Below are 18,253 nucleotides of genomic sequence, written 5' to 3'. Positions count from 1 at the left end.
CTTCCGGTGGATTATACTCGAAATGGCCACGTCCGGCGCCCCCTCTGAGTGGCTTACTTGTTCATTTTTTGGATTACTAGAAGCAAAACTCATGATGGAGACGAAGGAAGGAAAATGATGAATGTTAAACGATAGCATTAAAATGGGACGAAGAGAAGAAAATGTGGAGACGAAGAGAAGAAGTGCCGTAATTTTTTATTTTTTAAAAGAGCATGAATGAATAAAAAATTAATTTGGCTAAAGACTTTTTTTTCCTTCATAATTATCAAAAAAAAAGAAGACTTTTTTGGCTAAAAAAAAGGAATTTTTTTTGTCATAAAAAGAAAGAAATTGAAGATGAAGTGACGCATAAACGAAAATAGTGCAGATTTGATTTTAGCTAGATTTGTTATATTTTTTTTTTTTGGGGATTTAGATTTGTTATATTTTTATTTTAGCTAAATGTGTTATTTTTTTTTACTATTTTTAGGTAGATTTGTTATATTTTTATTTTAGCTAGATGTTATTTTTTTTAACTATCTTTTAGGCAAATTTGTTATATTTTTATTTTTCCTAAGATAAACTATTCTAGCGCAACATTTTCATTCAATAAAATTATAGAGATTTTTCTAAGTTTGGTGAATTCCAAATTATTCGGGTGAATTTCAGAAATATGGTGGATTTCAGAATTTTATGTGACGATACTTGTATTTTGTTGTAGGATTAACGCTTGCTATTACTTCGAGCTTCCAACAGCTTCAAAAAGCAAAGGTAAAGTAAAACGGATTGATTAAATATGGTCCCAAATGAGGGAAGAAATTGTAACACCATAATGATTAATAATGTTTCTCCACTTCTGTTGCTAAACGTTACTTTCATAATCTAACTCCAATTAATTCAATAACTTTCAGTTCTTCTTTGAGAGGTAACTTCATCCATTTAGAATAGTTTTTGCTGATATTTTGTATAGGATATGATCAAAATTTATTCTACAATTAAGGTTCTTGATACACTAAAAAAAAAAAAGTTGCTCGATGTTGGTCTAGTTCGTAAGAAGCTATAGTTTAACTTCTGTTGCCGATAGGAAGACGTTGTTAGTGAGTAATATGTAAGTAATTTCTTTAGTCTTGCCGAGTCTCTGGACTCAACTCACCTTCACCTTTTGTTCTTCCAATTACTTGGCAAATAACTTAGTTCCCTAAAAATCTAGAGATGTCAATGGATATTCACGGGCACTAATCTCTGACTATCGTACTCGTTTGATAATAAATTTACATGTGGCCGCTTCATACCCTCACGGGTAAATACAAATGAAACAGTACAGTTATTTTTGTTAAAAGTCAATAGGGTACATGTACATATACTTTAACCCTGTCCGGTTGCGTGTACAAGAAATACTCGTTTATTTTATCCGCAGATATTGGTGATTACAAACTTTTATGAATCTCTAAACCTATTATGAGACTAGACTCTCCTCAAATGAATTTCATCTGCCATTTTTTTTATCTTATTTGATTTTATATTTTTACAATATTTTCATGGATTTTTTTTACCATTTTGTTAGTATTTTTTCTGTGTTAATCCTCTAGTTCTTAAGTAAGGGACGAAATAAGTAAAATCTGGCCAATAAATTATTCATTTCATGAATTGAATTTGTATTCGGGTTCTCCCGAATGATTCAATTTTGTTATTATTTTTATTGGCAATAGATATTACTCAAGTAATTTGATCTGATACAGAGAATCTTTAATTTTGATGTACTGTGTTATATAAGACAAATCATCACTGTATTAATGCACCTTCATATTCAGGCAATTTCTTCTTTCATAAGAAAAAAGTGAATGAAAAGTTCAAAATTGCAATACCTTTTATAGTTCCTGTCATTTCCATATCTCACCATGTGATATTGATATCTTTTGAAGAGTTGTTGAAGTTTCCCTTTTGTACATTCAACATAGTAAATTCCAAATCTCATGTGTATTAATTTGCTGTAAAAGGTTAGAAGCTATTATTTCTCATTTTAATGCTGTTTTTTACAATCAGACATTATTCTTTTGTGTAGCTGAAGTAACATATCATACCAAACAAGAGTTTCTCTTGAGGTCTTCATAGCTTGCAAATTTTATTCTTCTCAAGTTTATGGTTTTTGTTGATAATCATGAACAAATCTTCAGCACAACCAAGCCATTTTGATGATTATGGATTTGATCTGCATCAAGACTTTTCCATGGTACTAATTTTTTTCAATTGTTGGTTTTTATCGTAGTTAATACATGTTTGGATTTACGGTGAGTTTGTCAGAATTACAGGGTTTGTAATTTGTATAAGTATTTAGTTTTGTGTGATTCTACAATGTGAAAGTTTCGTGCGAGTTTGGATTGCCACTGACTTTGGCGAAATCACTGTGATTTTGTTGAAGCTATAAAATGTAGTTTTTGTCGGAATCCACTTTGGCACATTGTGATTCTGTCAAACTCACCGCTTATCTAAACACGCGCGAAACATGGACATAGTTCTCACTATATATTTTTTTGTTTTGTCTTTTACTAGTTTTTGGAGGAAGCAAAGGAACATGGACATGAATCAAAGCTAAAGAGTTCATCAGTGTACCCTGAAGAAGGATCTAAAAAACCAGGATCAGAGAAAGAGACCAAAAGAAAGAAATCATGGAAAAGTTTATTGACTTCATGGTTGAAATTTGATAAGAAAAACAAGGTTCAAGAAACATCTAAGTCCAACAACAATCCTAAATCAAAAGTTTCTGAGAAAAAACATGGTCATGTTTCTGGTCCAGTTCATAACTCCTACAAAGGTTATGATCATGGAAAACAACAGAAGCGTCCATTTTCTGGACCTCTAATGACAAGTTTGTTTAAACCTACAAAGATAGAAGAGAATGAGATACCTTATATGACTCTAGATGAACAAAATAGTTCGCATCCTGTTCGAAACTATGGTCCCCTTTATCTGGTTAGTTGAATCTTTGTATCACTATTTATGTAACACTGAACGCTTTAGATTGAAGGCGACACGTATCATTGTCTGACACGGACAAGATACTGACATATTTTGTTACATTCGATCATTTTATTTTCTTAAATTATCAATATCTACGTATTAGTGTCAGTGTCATATCCGGAGTTCACGTCTGTTAGTGCAAATTCTGGTTAATCTTTGGCTAAAAGAATGGGGTCTTGTGCATTGGCTTTGTTGAGAGATTTTTGCTGACTAATGCAATAGAAAAGACCCTAGCAAGAAGAATGATTTTGTACTTTTTTTACTTTGAATATGATTTGTATTTGGTAGTATTTGATTAAGGAAAAACAAAATCAGACTAAGTAATTAACATCTAGCATATGTTTGGTTCGACTTATTTATTTATTTTTTTTATAATATTTGATTCGAATTTTCAATTTTTAACCGTGTGTCATTCCTATCACGTTGCTCTGCAATAGTCTCAGTCTTTGGTGTCAACTCCACTGGAGGGGCTCCAATTGTGATCTCGACTTTTCAATTTTTTTATCATTGAATAACCTCCAAACAAAAAAATATGAATGGTCTAAATTCGAATGGAGAAAATTTTCATGAGACAGAATCTATTCGCCATTAGGTATATAGTAAAATTTACATGGAAAGGGGTTTCTTAGAGGTTAAGATCTTACAAGTTTTGATTACTTTAGGTAAAGTGGAAGCACACAATAAGGCATTGAGGCTTTGACAAAAATTAGGCATTATGAAGGCAAGAGACTCCAATTTGCTTTACTTTCAAGGTTGTCTACTACATGTGACCTGCAAATCACATACTATAATGTTTTGCCTGTACTTTGTACAGAAGGGGCAAATCTAATGACTCAAATCTTGTATTAAAAAAATCCAATTACTTCAATTTTATTTTATTTTTTGGCTTTCACCACCAGTTGAATCTAATTCAGGGGTTAGTTATGACATCAAGTAGTTTCATCCTTCTCCCGATCGCAGTTGCGGGGGATTGAACCGCGGTCATTCCTACCAAGTTCAACGCCAATCACCACAGAACCTATTAACGATTAGTCAATTACTTTAATTTTAAATTCCCCTTCTCCAAATTTTAAAAAAAATGATAAATACAGTAATTTTTTAAAAGATAGATATAAAATTTAAGCCATATGATTTTGATCCACAGTGTGAATCACCTAAAGGGTCAAGGTTAGGAGGAAAAAACTAAAGGTAGTACTATATTGGGTAGCAATAGTCAATAACCAAGGGATGTGTGAAAAAGAAAAGACAACATTATTAACAAAAAAAATGGACATGTGCCTGCCATTGTCTAGGAAACCGAAATAAGAGAGAAAATTATTTTACTAAAATATTCTTCACTTTTATCGTAAAAATATAAAGTTGAAGATATTGAATCATGAGTGATGCAAATAATATAATTAGAGAGTATTATTAAAAAAATAATAATCAATATATTAAAATAAGCCGGTAAATGTGTTGGGTAAGCGAAAAATCGGGTCAAATGTTCCAAGATCACAAGAGAGTGAGATGTCACATGAGAAGTAGAAAATTGTATTTGACCATATTTCTCCTTAAAAGAATCATAGAAATAAAGTACAGAAGTAGAAAATAAGGAGAAATTTGGTCAAACACAATTTTTTACTTGTTTACTACTTTTAAGGAAAAGAATAAAGTAGGGTCAAACAGAACCTTAGGTGAATGAGTCACTTTTTTTATAAATCTAATATTTTTTTTCACATTCTATATGAGACTTAACCACTCACATTTTTTTTTTATAAATTAAGAGAATCTAAATATTAAGGTAGGAATAAATATTAGTTATTTTAAGATGGATAATATATTTTTCCGATTTTTTATTTTTACAAAATTTCCCAATCATATATAATAATAGTAATAATGATAAATATGGTATGCATATTAAATAGTCAACAAAAATAATTTTTTGAGAGATTATATTTGAGAATAAAAGATTATTTGTAAGAAAACATTTTTGTCGGATTTGGGTCCCTTGAGTTTGAGAGTTGAGAAAGGGGAATCTAAACAATAGAATAGAGGGTGAACTCCTACCTTAAACATTAGCTTATATGCTGTATTGATGTTGAAATTGGCTACTAATTTATTCATTTATTTTCTAATCCGTGTTCTAAGGTAAAGGTATCATCATCATGTACTAAAAAAGTGTTTATTCAAAATCACATTATTCAATATGTTGGAACAAGGTTGAAATTTGGTGGAAAGTTGTTTGAAATTTAGTAAGAAATGAACAGTGTTGAAAATTAATGTGTATAATGTGAATTTAGAAAGAAAAAAAATCAATAAATTCCACAGGAAAAAACGTTATAACTCTTGATGTATTAATTTTTTAATATCTGAAATTGAAAAAATAATTTAATTATTTTTAATAATTAGTGCTTACTCAATTATAAAATGGTATTAGAGTCTATCCACGATCCACTGGACTGCTGTCAACTACTGATCGGGCGATCCACTATTTATATTCGCGCCTCAAGCCCAATAGCGCTGGATGTGAGCGGGGGTGTTAACAAGTTCCACATCGGTTGCGAGATGACATATGTGTTTATAAAGTAAAGACAATCATCACCTTACAAGCCGGTTTTTTAAGGATGAGTTAGACCCAATAATCAATTATAAGTTTTTTGTATGTTATAAGTGCATACATTTTTATTGTGTGTGCTGAACAAGTTTGTTCTTTTCTGTTTATTTTAGGGTGGTCGATGCGCCATATTTGAGTGGTTTGATACCATATCAGAGTGGCCATATTAGTCAGAGGGTGTAATTCTTGACCAATTTCTTCAGTGCAGAAGTTATTTAGTATCAGTTTGAACTGAGCTGTTTTATCCTAAAGATGACGTGGTTGATTGTCTATCTTGCACAATTTTAAACAGTGTCACAAAACATTTTAAAAAAAGCGATCTCATCCGCGATTCGACGCGATAATTTCTTCAATGACAAAATTTTCTAAACCAAATATTTAAATTTAAAAATAACAGATAAAATAATGCCTGAATATGAGTTTATAAATAGAACCAATCATCATTTACGATTTTATTTTATAGGTTGAATTAAATCAAACCCAAAACTTAAAAAAAAAAAAAAAAAACTACTACATATTTTTTTTTCAAGTAGCCTAGTGGCTAGACTCTCACACAATTAAATGTGGAGAAATGTGAAATCCGGAATTTGAACCCCGACCACTTCAATAGTATCTCTGGTACTGGTAGCTACCTGATGAATCTTTTCGCAAGTGTACGAAGGATGTCAAGTAGTACAATTAAGAGTTATCGTCCTCAGGGATTGGATGAATTCGTATCGCGAATATCGTATTTTAACACACTATTTTTAAACATGATTGGGGATTAATTTTCAGAAGAATCTATGATTTCTTAGTTTCAACGGTTTTGAAATGATTGAGAGTTTTCGGATCAAACTACTTCACAAGCTACACGCGAATTCACACACAATCGATTATAAGTGGATTCAATCTCTTGCAATCCAGTTCTCTCAATCAATCACAAATCCTTATTCTCTTAAGTGATTTGTGATTCTTTGAGGTTTTGACAAACAGGATTCAATTAACATAATCAATTAACATTCAATCTCTTAAACACAAATTGATTACTCATAATTCTCAATTCTACAACTAAATCATATTCTCACATGCATTCAATTGTTAAAATCATTTGTGTAATTAGCTAAAAGACACAAAAGCATTACAATCTAAGAAGTTCTGAATTGAATAAACTAAACCGATTACAATTGAGGAAGAATTCACGCGAGAGCTTGATCCATAGTCTTCACCTCCAACTCCCAATCTTGGTGCTTAGTGTGCCATGATCTTGCACATAATCACCAGCTGGCTTTCATCGAGCATTATCTTCATCATCTTCAGCTAAAAGAGTAGAGGAAAGTACAAGATAGAGCTTGATTCTCAATTCCGGATCTAAAAAAAGTCGAACCTGCACCAGAAAACAGAACAAGTATTTATAATAATCGCACCTGCGCCATGCGCAGGCCCCTGCGCCCTGGCGCAAAGAGGCAGTTACAGCTGCGCTGTGGCGCAGGCCTCTTGCGCCGTGGCGCAGCTTCCAGATCAAGAAATCAATTCTCAGGTGTTCATCATGCGCCATGCGCAGCTCCTCTGCGCCGTGGCGCAGCTTACAGCGTTGGAAACTTCCTAAACAAGGCAACATTGCGGCATTCGCAGCTTCCCTGCGCCATGGCGCAGCTTACAGTGCAGTTTCCATCAACCAAAGCTCAACAATGCGCCATGCGCAGCCTTGTGGCGCCATGGCGCAGCCTACAGAGAAAACACCTAATTAAATAGCTCTCCATTGCGCCATGCGCAGCCAGTTGGCGCCATGGCGCAGCCTTCAGGGGAAGATGAGTCTGAAAAAGAGTTAGCATTGCGCCATGCGCAACCTCCTGCGCCCTGGCGCAGTATGAACTCACTTATTCCCCTGTTTTGCTTGCGCAACACTCAATCTAATATACGGCTAAATTTCACTCAATATACTCAACTTCTTTACATTATTTCCTAGAAATCGCCTTAAACATGCTCAGATAACATGTCATGATGAGGATTCATCACTACCATTTTAGCTACTTATGGACAAAACTACTACATATTTAAACTCATGTAATGAATATTCACTCTACACCATGTAATGAGTGCTCTTTGTTTCTTCCTTTGTTTTATCTTTGAGTTTGGAGTCCCCCAAACTTTCTTTATATTTTATTTTTATTCTTTTAAAATAATTTAGGATGTACGACAGATGATTGTTAGTGGTTGTGGTGCTAACCTAATTGAAATTTCAGCCACTATTGACTATTGTAATGCCTTTGCATGCTCTCTCAAATTCTAAACAAAGCCTAATCTTTCTCAAATTCTATTCATTTTTAGGAGCACAATCAGCATCATATCTGAACTTTATCTCTTGCCACAACCCACAATCTATAATGATCCCATCTGAAACTAGGAAAAAAATTTGAATCTAATTGCAAGTTCAAAATGTATGTATTTCATTCCATTTCATCCATAAAAGTAGTCAAACTAATTGCAAGTTCAAAATGTTAACAATAACACTACAAATCTCATCTTCTGAATAAACTAAATAACCTGTCATTTATACAATATAATCACTTCAAATGATTCACTTAATGTGCTAGCACATATATTAACAAAAAATTAAATTGAATAAATAACAAGACATCATATATAGCATCAATCCTTAACCATCATTATGTGCACAAGTATTGGAAGGAAAGTAGCATAACTCTTAAATTACAGTCCCCAACTGCAATTGCGACCGCAATATAACAGTTTTAGAAATCCCGCAATTGTGACTGCAATATAACGATTTTAGAAGTCTCTGCTAGCTCGAGCCTAGTTCAACATCCATAGAACTAGGACTTGAAGGATTTAACTTTTTGTCCCTACTTAAAAGCCTCTTAAATGATCTCAACCTTGATGACATTGGTGATTTCATTTCATCTTCAACACATCTACTATCAAAAGATGACAAAGAGGAAGAACTAAACTCATTTTGTGGTATATCAATCACCAACATTCCATTTCCATTACATCTACTATTGTTAACATTTTCACCATCTAAAGAACATGATGATGATGATGTTGAATAAGATTGTTGTTGAGAACTTCCTTCATCCAAACAAACACTAAAAGAATTAACTTGTGTTTGATGATTCCCCCAAACCAATACATTTGTAGGAAAATTTGAAGACTCTAAACCATTCATAGGACTCAAATTTTCACCATTTTCTGATGAAACTAACACATTCATCTCTTTCTCTTCACCATTTGAGGATTCAACAGAAACTAAATTCCTACAAAGAGGACAAGTAGAATGAGATTGAAACCACATATCAATACAATCTAAATGAAACCCATGATTGCATTTAGGTAAAAGTCTTGTTTTTTCTCCTTCAACAATATCACAAAGACAAACAGCACATTCTAAACCATCTTTGAAATCTTCAGGTTTGAAAACCAAAACAGGCAAAGATTTAAGAATTGAAGCTTCAAGACCAATTTGGTGAGTTCCATAGACAACAGGATCTTGACCAGGAGCAAAAACAAACCGCCGTCGACGACGACGGCGGTTTTGTGGTTGAGGAACTGTTCTTTCCTCAAAACGCCACCAAAACCATTTAGCATAAAGATGAAGTATTAGAACAAACATAACAACCATGAACAGAAAAATTATAGCAACCACCATGATTTTTCCTGTTAATTCAATTGCATTAGATTCACCCAATGTATCACTTGTTCCTGATATTGCAGTTGCACCCATGATTTTTTTTTTTTTTTTGCTTGTTACCTGTGAAAATGAATTTTTGTAAAGATGGAAACTTTAGGGTTTAGATGGAAATTTAAGAACACCCCAATTGAATTTAAACACGAATGGAGAAAACCCAGATGAAAAATCAGTGTAAAGTTTCTGAATTTTGAAGGGAAATTGAAAATGGAGAAGAGGGTGTTGCAGAATAAAGGGGGGTGTGAAAATGAAAATGAGAAAGAGAAGGAAAATTTGAGTTTGGTTTGTGAATTGGGTTAGAAAAAATTGGTACTAGATAAAGAGAAATTTTGTGAATGGAATAAGAAGAAGAATAAGGTTGAAGGTGAAGATTTGACTAAAGACTTGGACTTGTCTCTGAACATAAGGAAGAAGGTGATGGCATTGAAGTCAATGGTCAAAGACTTGTTTGGATAGTACAAATGACTAGTAATTACTTTCTCATTTCACTTTCAATTTTAACTTTTTTGGAGAAAAATTGTCCCTTTTACTAATTTTATTTGTATATTTTTTTACTAAATAAACTAATTTTATTTGTATTTGTACTTTTCAAAATTTATATTTAATACTTTCTGTATCTTATTGGAGTTTTTGCGGTGTAATTTAGACCAATTTTTGTCTGATCTAAAATACAATTTGCGGAGTATTTTTAGGGAATCCTGGCCCAACTGCTTGTGTGGGTATTTTTAGAAACTATAGAGGTGAATCCGTTGGCTGATTTGCATTGAATTTAGGTATCAACAATGTTCTTTTTGCTGAGCTAATAGGAGCCATTCTTGTTATTTAATGTGCATTTGATAGACAATGGAATCAGTTGTGGATTGAGAGTGATTCTATGTTAGTTTTCTTGTCTATTAAGTCACCTAGCATTGTGCCTTGGCAACTAAAATTCAGATGGAAGAACTGTTTGGTTAAAGCTAGCTAGATGAATCTTTTGATATCTCATATTTATAGGGAGGGTAATCACTGCGCGGATAAGCTTGCTTCTTTAGGTTTGGCTATGAATGAATACACTTGGTGGACTTCACCTCCTATTTGTGCAGAGAGTAGCTTACTAGGAATAGACTTGGCCTTCCTAGTTATAGTTTTTGTTAGTTTTTGAGGGTTTGACTTGACCCCATATTTCACTTTTGTCTTTATTAATATATATTACATTTAAAAAAAAAAATAGTTTTAGAGAACTAATTTAAAAAAATTGATTTGGTTTGGTCTAAATTAAGGAGGTTTATTTTGGATTTATTTTTCAATATTCAAATGGATTTATTTTGGATTTATTTTAGATAGCTCAGTAACAATTAAGAATTAAAAAATGATTCAAACTATTTTCATAAAAAAACATTCAAACACGTACAATAACTATCAATTTTATGCAAGTTATTTATTTATTTATTTATTTATTTGCAGTAACTGCGTCATACAGAAAAGAAAAAAATTTATTTAATTGTAGTTTTATTTGAATCATATTAGTTTGAGCACCCTTACGTTCTACCATCACGAGGGAAACATTTGCTTATTTCATGTATATTATCAAAAACTATAAAATAATGTTAGCAACATGATCTTTATTTTTCTTTTGAAGTTAATTAGCAACACAATATTTTGTTCTTGGTAAAAAAAGAGGGTAAAATTTAACAAAAAACTACGAAATTAAACGAATTCTTCTAGGCATGCAGTTTCGAAGATGTCATCAAAGATAGAACTTTGAAGCGCTGAAAGAGAAATTTTCATAACATGAACATTGAAAGAACTCATGGTTACACTAAATTAGTCAACCAATCAGCGCACATATATTTCCTTCACGCCAAAAATGCTTTATTTAAATATGTCAATTCAAAACCATGAAGTCACGCTTGTTCAAAAAAAACCATGAAGTCACGATTGCGCTTAATCAAAACGGGTGTGTTTCCATTGATGTTGTAGGTCCCTGTTACCATGTCAACCAACATCTTAGAATGACTCTCCATTATTAGGCGAGTGATCCTGTGCTCCCAAACCAAATATATGCAAATGTACATTCCCCACATCTCTGCATTGAGGGCATCACAACTTTCGATCTTTCGAGCAAATCCTTTCAAATCTGCCATTTATTGTTCAACCTCGTGATAATAGCAAATGATCCTTAACACACATTTTTTTTTTGTTATCAACAATATTAATGTATTATCATAAATTCTTAATAGAAAACAAATTTGTAAAATAATTTTAAAAGATATAGAGTCACAAATTGAATAGAACACAAACTCACAAAGTTGAAAAATTGAACTTGAATACAGACAATACAGTCATTAAAATACTAATACTACTATTCACTTCAAAAGAAAGAATAAAGGGGTGGGTTCAAAATTCTGACTTTCTAACCCCATTTTGTCATTTCATCAACTGCTCCAAGACAATTCACGGGATCTTTGTTACACCTTTATTTTGTTAATTGCTAATTAGGCTTGTTAATGATAGGGATTTAACTTCCCCTTGACCTGTCTAATGAATTTATATCTACTAAAAAGGAATTGAATTTGGATTTTTCAACTTAAAAAATGGGTTGAAAGAGAAACAAAAACTAATTAAGCCATCTATCATAAGTGATAATGTATTGGATTAACACAACTTGCTATTAAATTGACATTTGAACTTCAATATTTGACCCAACTTTTAGATAGTGTTGGCCATCTAGCAAACCATGGATTCTTGATTTTGCATGCATCTCAACTTTTTAAGTAATTATAAGATTTTTAAAGTAATTATCTTTCCAACATGTATCCTATTGACATATTTCGGGCACTATATAAGGTCTAAAGTGAAGATAAAAATAATTGTTTGAATTTTAGAAGAGTTGCGAAGTTGTTGTCTCATCTTTATAATTTGTTTTCTCCGTTGTATTTTCTTACTATAAACTAATAAACGTATGACTTATAAGGAACTTTTTTTCTTAGTACTAATTTTTGTTCTCTTCCACAGACTTAAAATCCCTGCTTGAGTTGTTTTACCCTTAGGCCGGCCCTGACATATTTGAAAGTAATTAAATATAATTTTTTTGTATTTAATAATATAAATATTTAAAATATTAAATAAATTTTAAAATAATTTTTTCATATTCGTTTTTTTTTGGTACAAGAAGAAGAAGTTTTTTCATATTCGTTTCTTAAGGACATATATTAACACTAGTTTGGACACCCGTGCCAAGCACGGGCTAGAAATTCAATTTTTTTAAAAAATTAACAAACACTTGTAATATATATAATTAATGAATGTTTTAGAATTGAAAAATTGGGGGTTCAAATCAACGTCATGCATGAGTTAGCTTGCATTCATAAAAATATAATAATTTTGGACTTTTCTTTTGTTAGAAATAATAATTTTAGACGTTAATGTACAAATATATGTATATTATTATTGTCTTGCTAATTATTTTATTTTGTTGCAAAAATTTGATGAATTTTTGTTGTTGTAATTGTAAATAGTTCAATTAAACTATCAAGACAGATTTGTTCTAACGACAGAGGGTTATCTCTTATGGGATTAAGAACCTAATCAAGACTGTGTAAAAAGTAAAGCAACATATATCATAATCTTAGGTCTCGTATCTTAATTATTTATGTAAAAAGTTTCAATAAACATATCAAAAGGAGTTTGATATGAAGAAGAGGTTAATCACTTATGGTGTGAAGAATTAAATGAAGTCGGCGTAAAAAGTAAAGCAATTGAGACCACAATCTTAGTCTCACGTCTTAATTTATTTTTTTTCTAAAAAATTCAATTAAAATATTCAAAGAAATCTGACATAATAAAATAGGGTAATATCTTACGGTGTGAAGAACTAAATCAAGTCAGTGTAAAAAGTAAAGCAATTGAGACAACAAAATCAAATAGGGTAATCTCTTACCCTATTTGAAAGAAATTTGGTAAAACGAAATAGGGTAATCTTTTACAATTTGAAGAACAAAATCAAGTCCGTGTAAAAAGTAAAGCAATTGAGACAATAATCTTAAGATCAACGTCTTAATTATTTTTGCAAAAAGTTCAATTAAAATTTCAAGAGTGATTTAATCTTTTTTTCTACAATCAGAGTGATTTAATCCAACAGAAGGAAATAATTTCTTTCGGTATGAATAATTAGATCAAACCGTGTAAAATGTAAAGCACTTTAGATCATAACCTTAGGCATCACGTCTTAATTATTTTTGTAAAATGTTCAATGAAAATATTCAAAGAGATCTGATCTAACGGAAGAGGATAATCTCTGATGAAGAGAAAAACTAAATCAAACCCGTGTAAAAAGTAAAACAATTGAGATCATAATCTTAATTAGGTCTAACAACTTAATTATTTTTGTAAAATATCAATCAAAATATCGAAAGAAATTTGTTCTAACGGAAGATTGTGATCTCTTATAGTGTGAAGAAATAAATAAAGTTCGTGTAAAAAGTAAAGCAATTGAGACCATATTTTTAAGTCTCACGTCTTAACTATTTTTGTAAAAAGTTCAATTAAAATTTCAAGAGTGATTTGATCTAATAGAAGAGAGTAATTTCTTACGTTGTGAAGAACTAAATAAAGTTCTTGTAAAAAGTTAAACAATTAAGACTATAACCTTAGGTATTACATCTTAATCGAGACAACCTCTTTACAACCAAAAATGTCTGTGACTTGTAATTTGACTAAAAAAAGATTGAATATTGTTTCTACATAATATTGTTATATAAAAATTAGGTTTTTTTTTTATAAATTATAGATCGTAATTGTAATTAAAGAAATAGCTCAGCATTAATCCATTAACATTATGGAAAAAAAAAACCAAGAAATATAAGATATATAACTAACTTAATTTTTATATAACAATCAAACTCTGATTTTATTTCCTAAAACTTATACTAATATTTGTTTTATGTTACTTATCATAATCTTAATATGTACTAATCATTCATCCTAATCCTAATATGAACCATTAGAAGCTATATAGGCTGAGTTACATTGTTTATTTGAATTATTTGTTTTGTTATCTTATTCGTTTTTTTTTTTGTTTGACAATGCATTGAATAAATGATAAAAAATTCAATGTAATCTTGTATGTAATTCAAATTAAAGGCAATCCTAATATCTATATTTTTTAACAATAAATGTTAAAAAAAAGGAATGACAAAAAAGAAAAATTAAAGTCAAATTAAAATATTTTGTTGTTAGTGGGAATCAAATCATGTACTTTTAGGTTGTAAAGAGAAGACACATAGGCGTAACATTTGATTAAATTATTTAAAGAGTTTCACACGTACGTAAGCGCCACATTGAATTAAATTATTGAAAAATTTCTTATCTAATTGCATATTTATTCCCTTATTTTATCACGCTCACAAAAATAATCTATTCTTTTTTAAATTGAAATGATCGATCCATCAAGTATCATATTTGTCCCAATTTTGGGTCCTATCCCATCTTTTTGTCCGAAAAATGATAATATTTGTCTAAAATGGTGACTTTTGGACCCAAAAGTTATATTTTCTCATCGTATTCAAAATGATAATATTGTGTTGATGTGTCGAGTAGAAGTGTTTGATGATCCACGCTCACAGTTTTAAAGTTGTCTTAGAAGTCTCAACATGAAGACCAAAATGTTTAATTTTAAAACGTAGACTATTTTTGCGAGTATAATAAAATAGAAAATCATTCCATAAGTTGTAATTTAACTGACAAAATGTCGAAATTTTTAGGTTGGACGTCAAAATCTGGGTTTGAATCCGGGATCTCACAATTATATGTGAGTTTAATTTTAGTGAATTATCACTCCATCTAAGATAAAAAAAAAATCAAAATAAAATTAAGCTAAAAAACTATTTAGATTTTGCATGACAATATATAATTTGTTAATGAAGGATTCAATCCCATGGCCGCATAGGCCTGATAAAATTCATAATGTAATTTTTTATTTCTTTACTACCAAAGAAAATTGTTCATAATTAAGGCCGGAGAGAGTATAAGTTAATTCTTATCTTTATTTTTACGATTGAAATAAGACTTCAATATCAATTTTTTTTTTTTAGCCAAAAAGGAGGAGTAGCAAAGTGCTACTACCTCAAAAAAGATATATCTATATATATAAATCCTAGATAGTTGTCCAATTGTCTATCTAAACCTTAATCCACAAACCAATCAAAACTTTTCATTTAGCCACATCACTTACATCCATTTAATGTGTGGTACTAATAATTATAATTATAATTATAATTGTTTTTGGTTATTATCCATTTTAATTTTATTATTTTGTGTATTTTATTGTTTTTTGTTCAAAATAGTTAATGTTTTTGCTAATAATCTTTTGTCCATTATTTGTGTATATAAGGAGTTGGTCAATTGTTAGGACTATTTCCTAATGTTAGTAAAAAAAAAAAAAAATTACTAATGGTTGGTATGTCCGGCATGATTTTTATCATATTCGATTTTGAGAATGAATTAAGTTGGTTTATCTTTGCTCCAATGAAATTCAAATTAATATAAATGACAAATTCGATAATGAAGTAGTTTATCCAACTGAGAATCATGCATTATTCAACGCCAATTGTTTTTCATGGTCAATTATATGTTGTCATTTTCAAAGTTATTTTAAAGAATGAGTTAAAAATATTGTTAACCAATGTTAACGAAGAAAATACCAAAGTAACTTCAAATGTGATGTATAAATAAATAAGTTTTTTAAATGTATAAATACATATTTAACATCTATATCACAATTAGATAACTTTTATTGTTACTATTATTTTGATAATACCTATTATTTCAATTTTAAATTACGACTTATACAAATAATTTTTTGACATTATAATATAAAATAGAGCATAAGACCCGTGCATCGCACGGGTAAGTGTTGGAACATGATGAAGGAATAAGAGGAAACTTGGTATTGAAGTAAACACATTTGTTAGAACCATGTGAAGTGTGAATTGAAAAAAGACTCTTTTGAGTCCCACATTGGAAAAATCACACCACTTGGTAGTGTTTATATATCACAAGTTGGCAACCAAGGGTGTGCCCTTGGGGTACCCACTTTTGTAAGAAAGGGAGACCACACACAATGTCGAATATCACACGCGCGCGCCGCCGCCGTCCGTCCGACCGGCCGGCTCGGCTCGGCTCGGCTTGGGCTTGGGCTTGGGTGATATATTAATTTTTTAATACTAAGAAAAAAGAGATTTTTGAATTTAAATTTCTTTTATGTGTGTCCCTTAATTCGCACATGTTAAATGTGCTTCGACCAAGTCTTGAACGGATTTCTATCTGTTAAACGGTCAACAATGATGTGTCCCGCGTGTCCCTATTTTTGTGCCACGATTGGAACTTTGACTGAGCTAATTCAGCTCCTGAAAATCCTCTGATTCCAGCTCCCTGCTTGCCTATAAATACCACTTACTCTCTTCAGTTTTAGATCACTTTTCTTTTTCTCTGAATTCTGAGAAACTGCTTTCTTTCCTCTCTATTTTTTCTTCTTCGTTAAATTTTTGTTGTTTCAAAATTTGAACGGTTGTAAACCGTAGAATTGATATTCGTATATCAATAGAGTGGTTCGATATTTCGTACCATATTTGGTGTTATTCTGACCGATACTACAGTGCAGTAGTTTATCGGTATTTTCTTTGAAAACGGCTGTTTTATCCTGGGGACTTCGCGGTCGATATACTACAGTGCACTTCTTCGAGTAGTTCCGCGAAACGTCTTAAAGAAAGCGACCTAGTACGCGACTCAGCCAATAATTTAATTCGTTGCCAATTTTGAAAATTCGTTTTTCTGTTTTTTATAAAGTCAGTAAACCGTTTTACAACAGTAAGCGTCTAGTATAGATAAAATAGAACAAGGAATTTAATTAAAACAACAATAAATAAATGTATAAATATGTAAGTCATATTAAGTTGACATAAAAAATCGTTGTTTTAGCCATAAAGAAAAAAAGAATTATGATTTTAACTTTTAAAAAATATTATCGACCGTCGTTAAAATTTCTGATAGTTTTAAGCCGTGATATATGGTGGACCAAGAAGACGGACCAATGGAATTGTAATTAATTGTTGTGTCCCTTCTTAGCACAATGGTTGGTCAAGTTGTGGTTCAGATATTTTAATAAAGTTTTAAAAGTAAACGGTTTATTTTTAAAACCTAAATATAGTTGTCTCCATCTAAGTATCTAATAAGGATTGAAATGCTTGGTTGTCATTATCAAAGTTGTAGAAATGTAGTAATATTATTTTATTTGAAGAATAATTCATATATATTGGATGAGTATGAAATCAACTGCAGATAATAATGGACATTTTCTTCATTAATTAATTTGATACTAATTTATTCAAGGAAGTGGCAATGAGATACATATGATAAACTAAATAAAATTAAAAATCATAGTGACATGCGTGCATGAGTAATGCGCATTATCATATTGATGCCAAATCAACCTAAATAAAAAGTTGTTGAAAAAGTTTACTAAAACCTTTACTTAAATACAAATTGTAGTTCCAACTAAGTCATTCTTATATTACTTCTGTTGACGTAATCAATTTAATTTTTTGTTTAAATGAATTTTTTTTTTTTAAGCAAAATGAAATTGTTTTAATCAACAAAAAATACTCCCTTTTTATTTTGCATGGCTTTTCTTTGATATACTATATGGCATTTTTTATGATTTTTTTTTTATGGGTGAAGATATAGTATTCAAATATGTATGACCTAAGCCTAAGAAAAAAGAATGACTACACTAAAATTAATTGAGAGATAGAGATTCTTGTTATATCAACAAACAACAAATGGTTAATTTGAGTCGGACAAGACTCATAGTAAACAATACTAGAATCTAGAAAAACAATTAAAATTAGATATAACATGTGCTCATTGATTAATTTCATGATGGTAGAAATGATGCACCATAAGAAGCTCATTTTCATCTTTTTTTGTGAGTGAGATGGAAATCT

The 18,253-nt window shown here is 30.8% G+C and overlaps 2 protein-coding genes across 4 annotated transcripts; one reads left to right on the top strand and one right to left on the bottom strand.

Moving 5' to 3' along the window:
• Positions 1-833: 833 nt before the first annotated feature.
• On the top strand, positions 834-3,325 carry LOC123885031. Of its 3 annotated transcripts, none has more exons than XM_045934255.1 (3): positions 834-904; positions 2,042-2,209; positions 2,530-3,325. In XM_045934255.1, exons 2-3 carry the CDS (start codon positions 2,138-2,140, stop codon positions 2,956-2,958), a joined length of 501 nt encoding a protein of 166 aa, XP_045790211.1. In that variant the 5' UTR covers positions 834-904; positions 2,042-2,137; the 3' UTR covers positions 2,959-3,325. The 3 variants fall into 3 exon arrangements, with proteins under 3 accessions (XP_045790211.1, XP_045790210.1, XP_045790209.1); XM_045934254.1 differs by lacking the exon at positions 834-904 and adding an exon at positions 959-1,087; XM_045934253.1 differs by lacking the exon at positions 834-904 and adding an exon at positions 1,771-1,936.
• A 4,687-nt stretch (positions 3,326-8,012) lies between these two features.
• Positions 8,013-9,706, bottom strand: LOC123884751 (RING-H2 finger protein ATL3-like). The gene has a single exon (XM_045933940.1). It carries the CDS (start codon positions 9,306-9,308, stop codon positions 8,370-8,372), a length of 939 nt encoding a protein of 312 aa, XP_045789896.1. The 5' UTR covers positions 9,309-9,706; the 3' UTR covers positions 8,013-8,369.
• Between the last annotated feature and the right edge of the window lie 8,547 nt (positions 9,707-18,253).

The sequence above is a fragment of the Trifolium pratense genome, linkage group LG5 (assembly GCF_020283565.1).
Source record: "Trifolium pratense cultivar HEN17-A07 linkage group LG5, ARS_RC_1.1, whole genome shotgun sequence".
Lineage (NCBI taxonomy): Eukaryota > Viridiplantae > Streptophyta > Magnoliopsida > Fabales > Fabaceae > Trifolium > Trifolium pratense.
The sequence above is the reverse complement of the archived record's forward strand: the minus strand, read 5'-3'. Positions and strand labels throughout refer to the sequence as shown.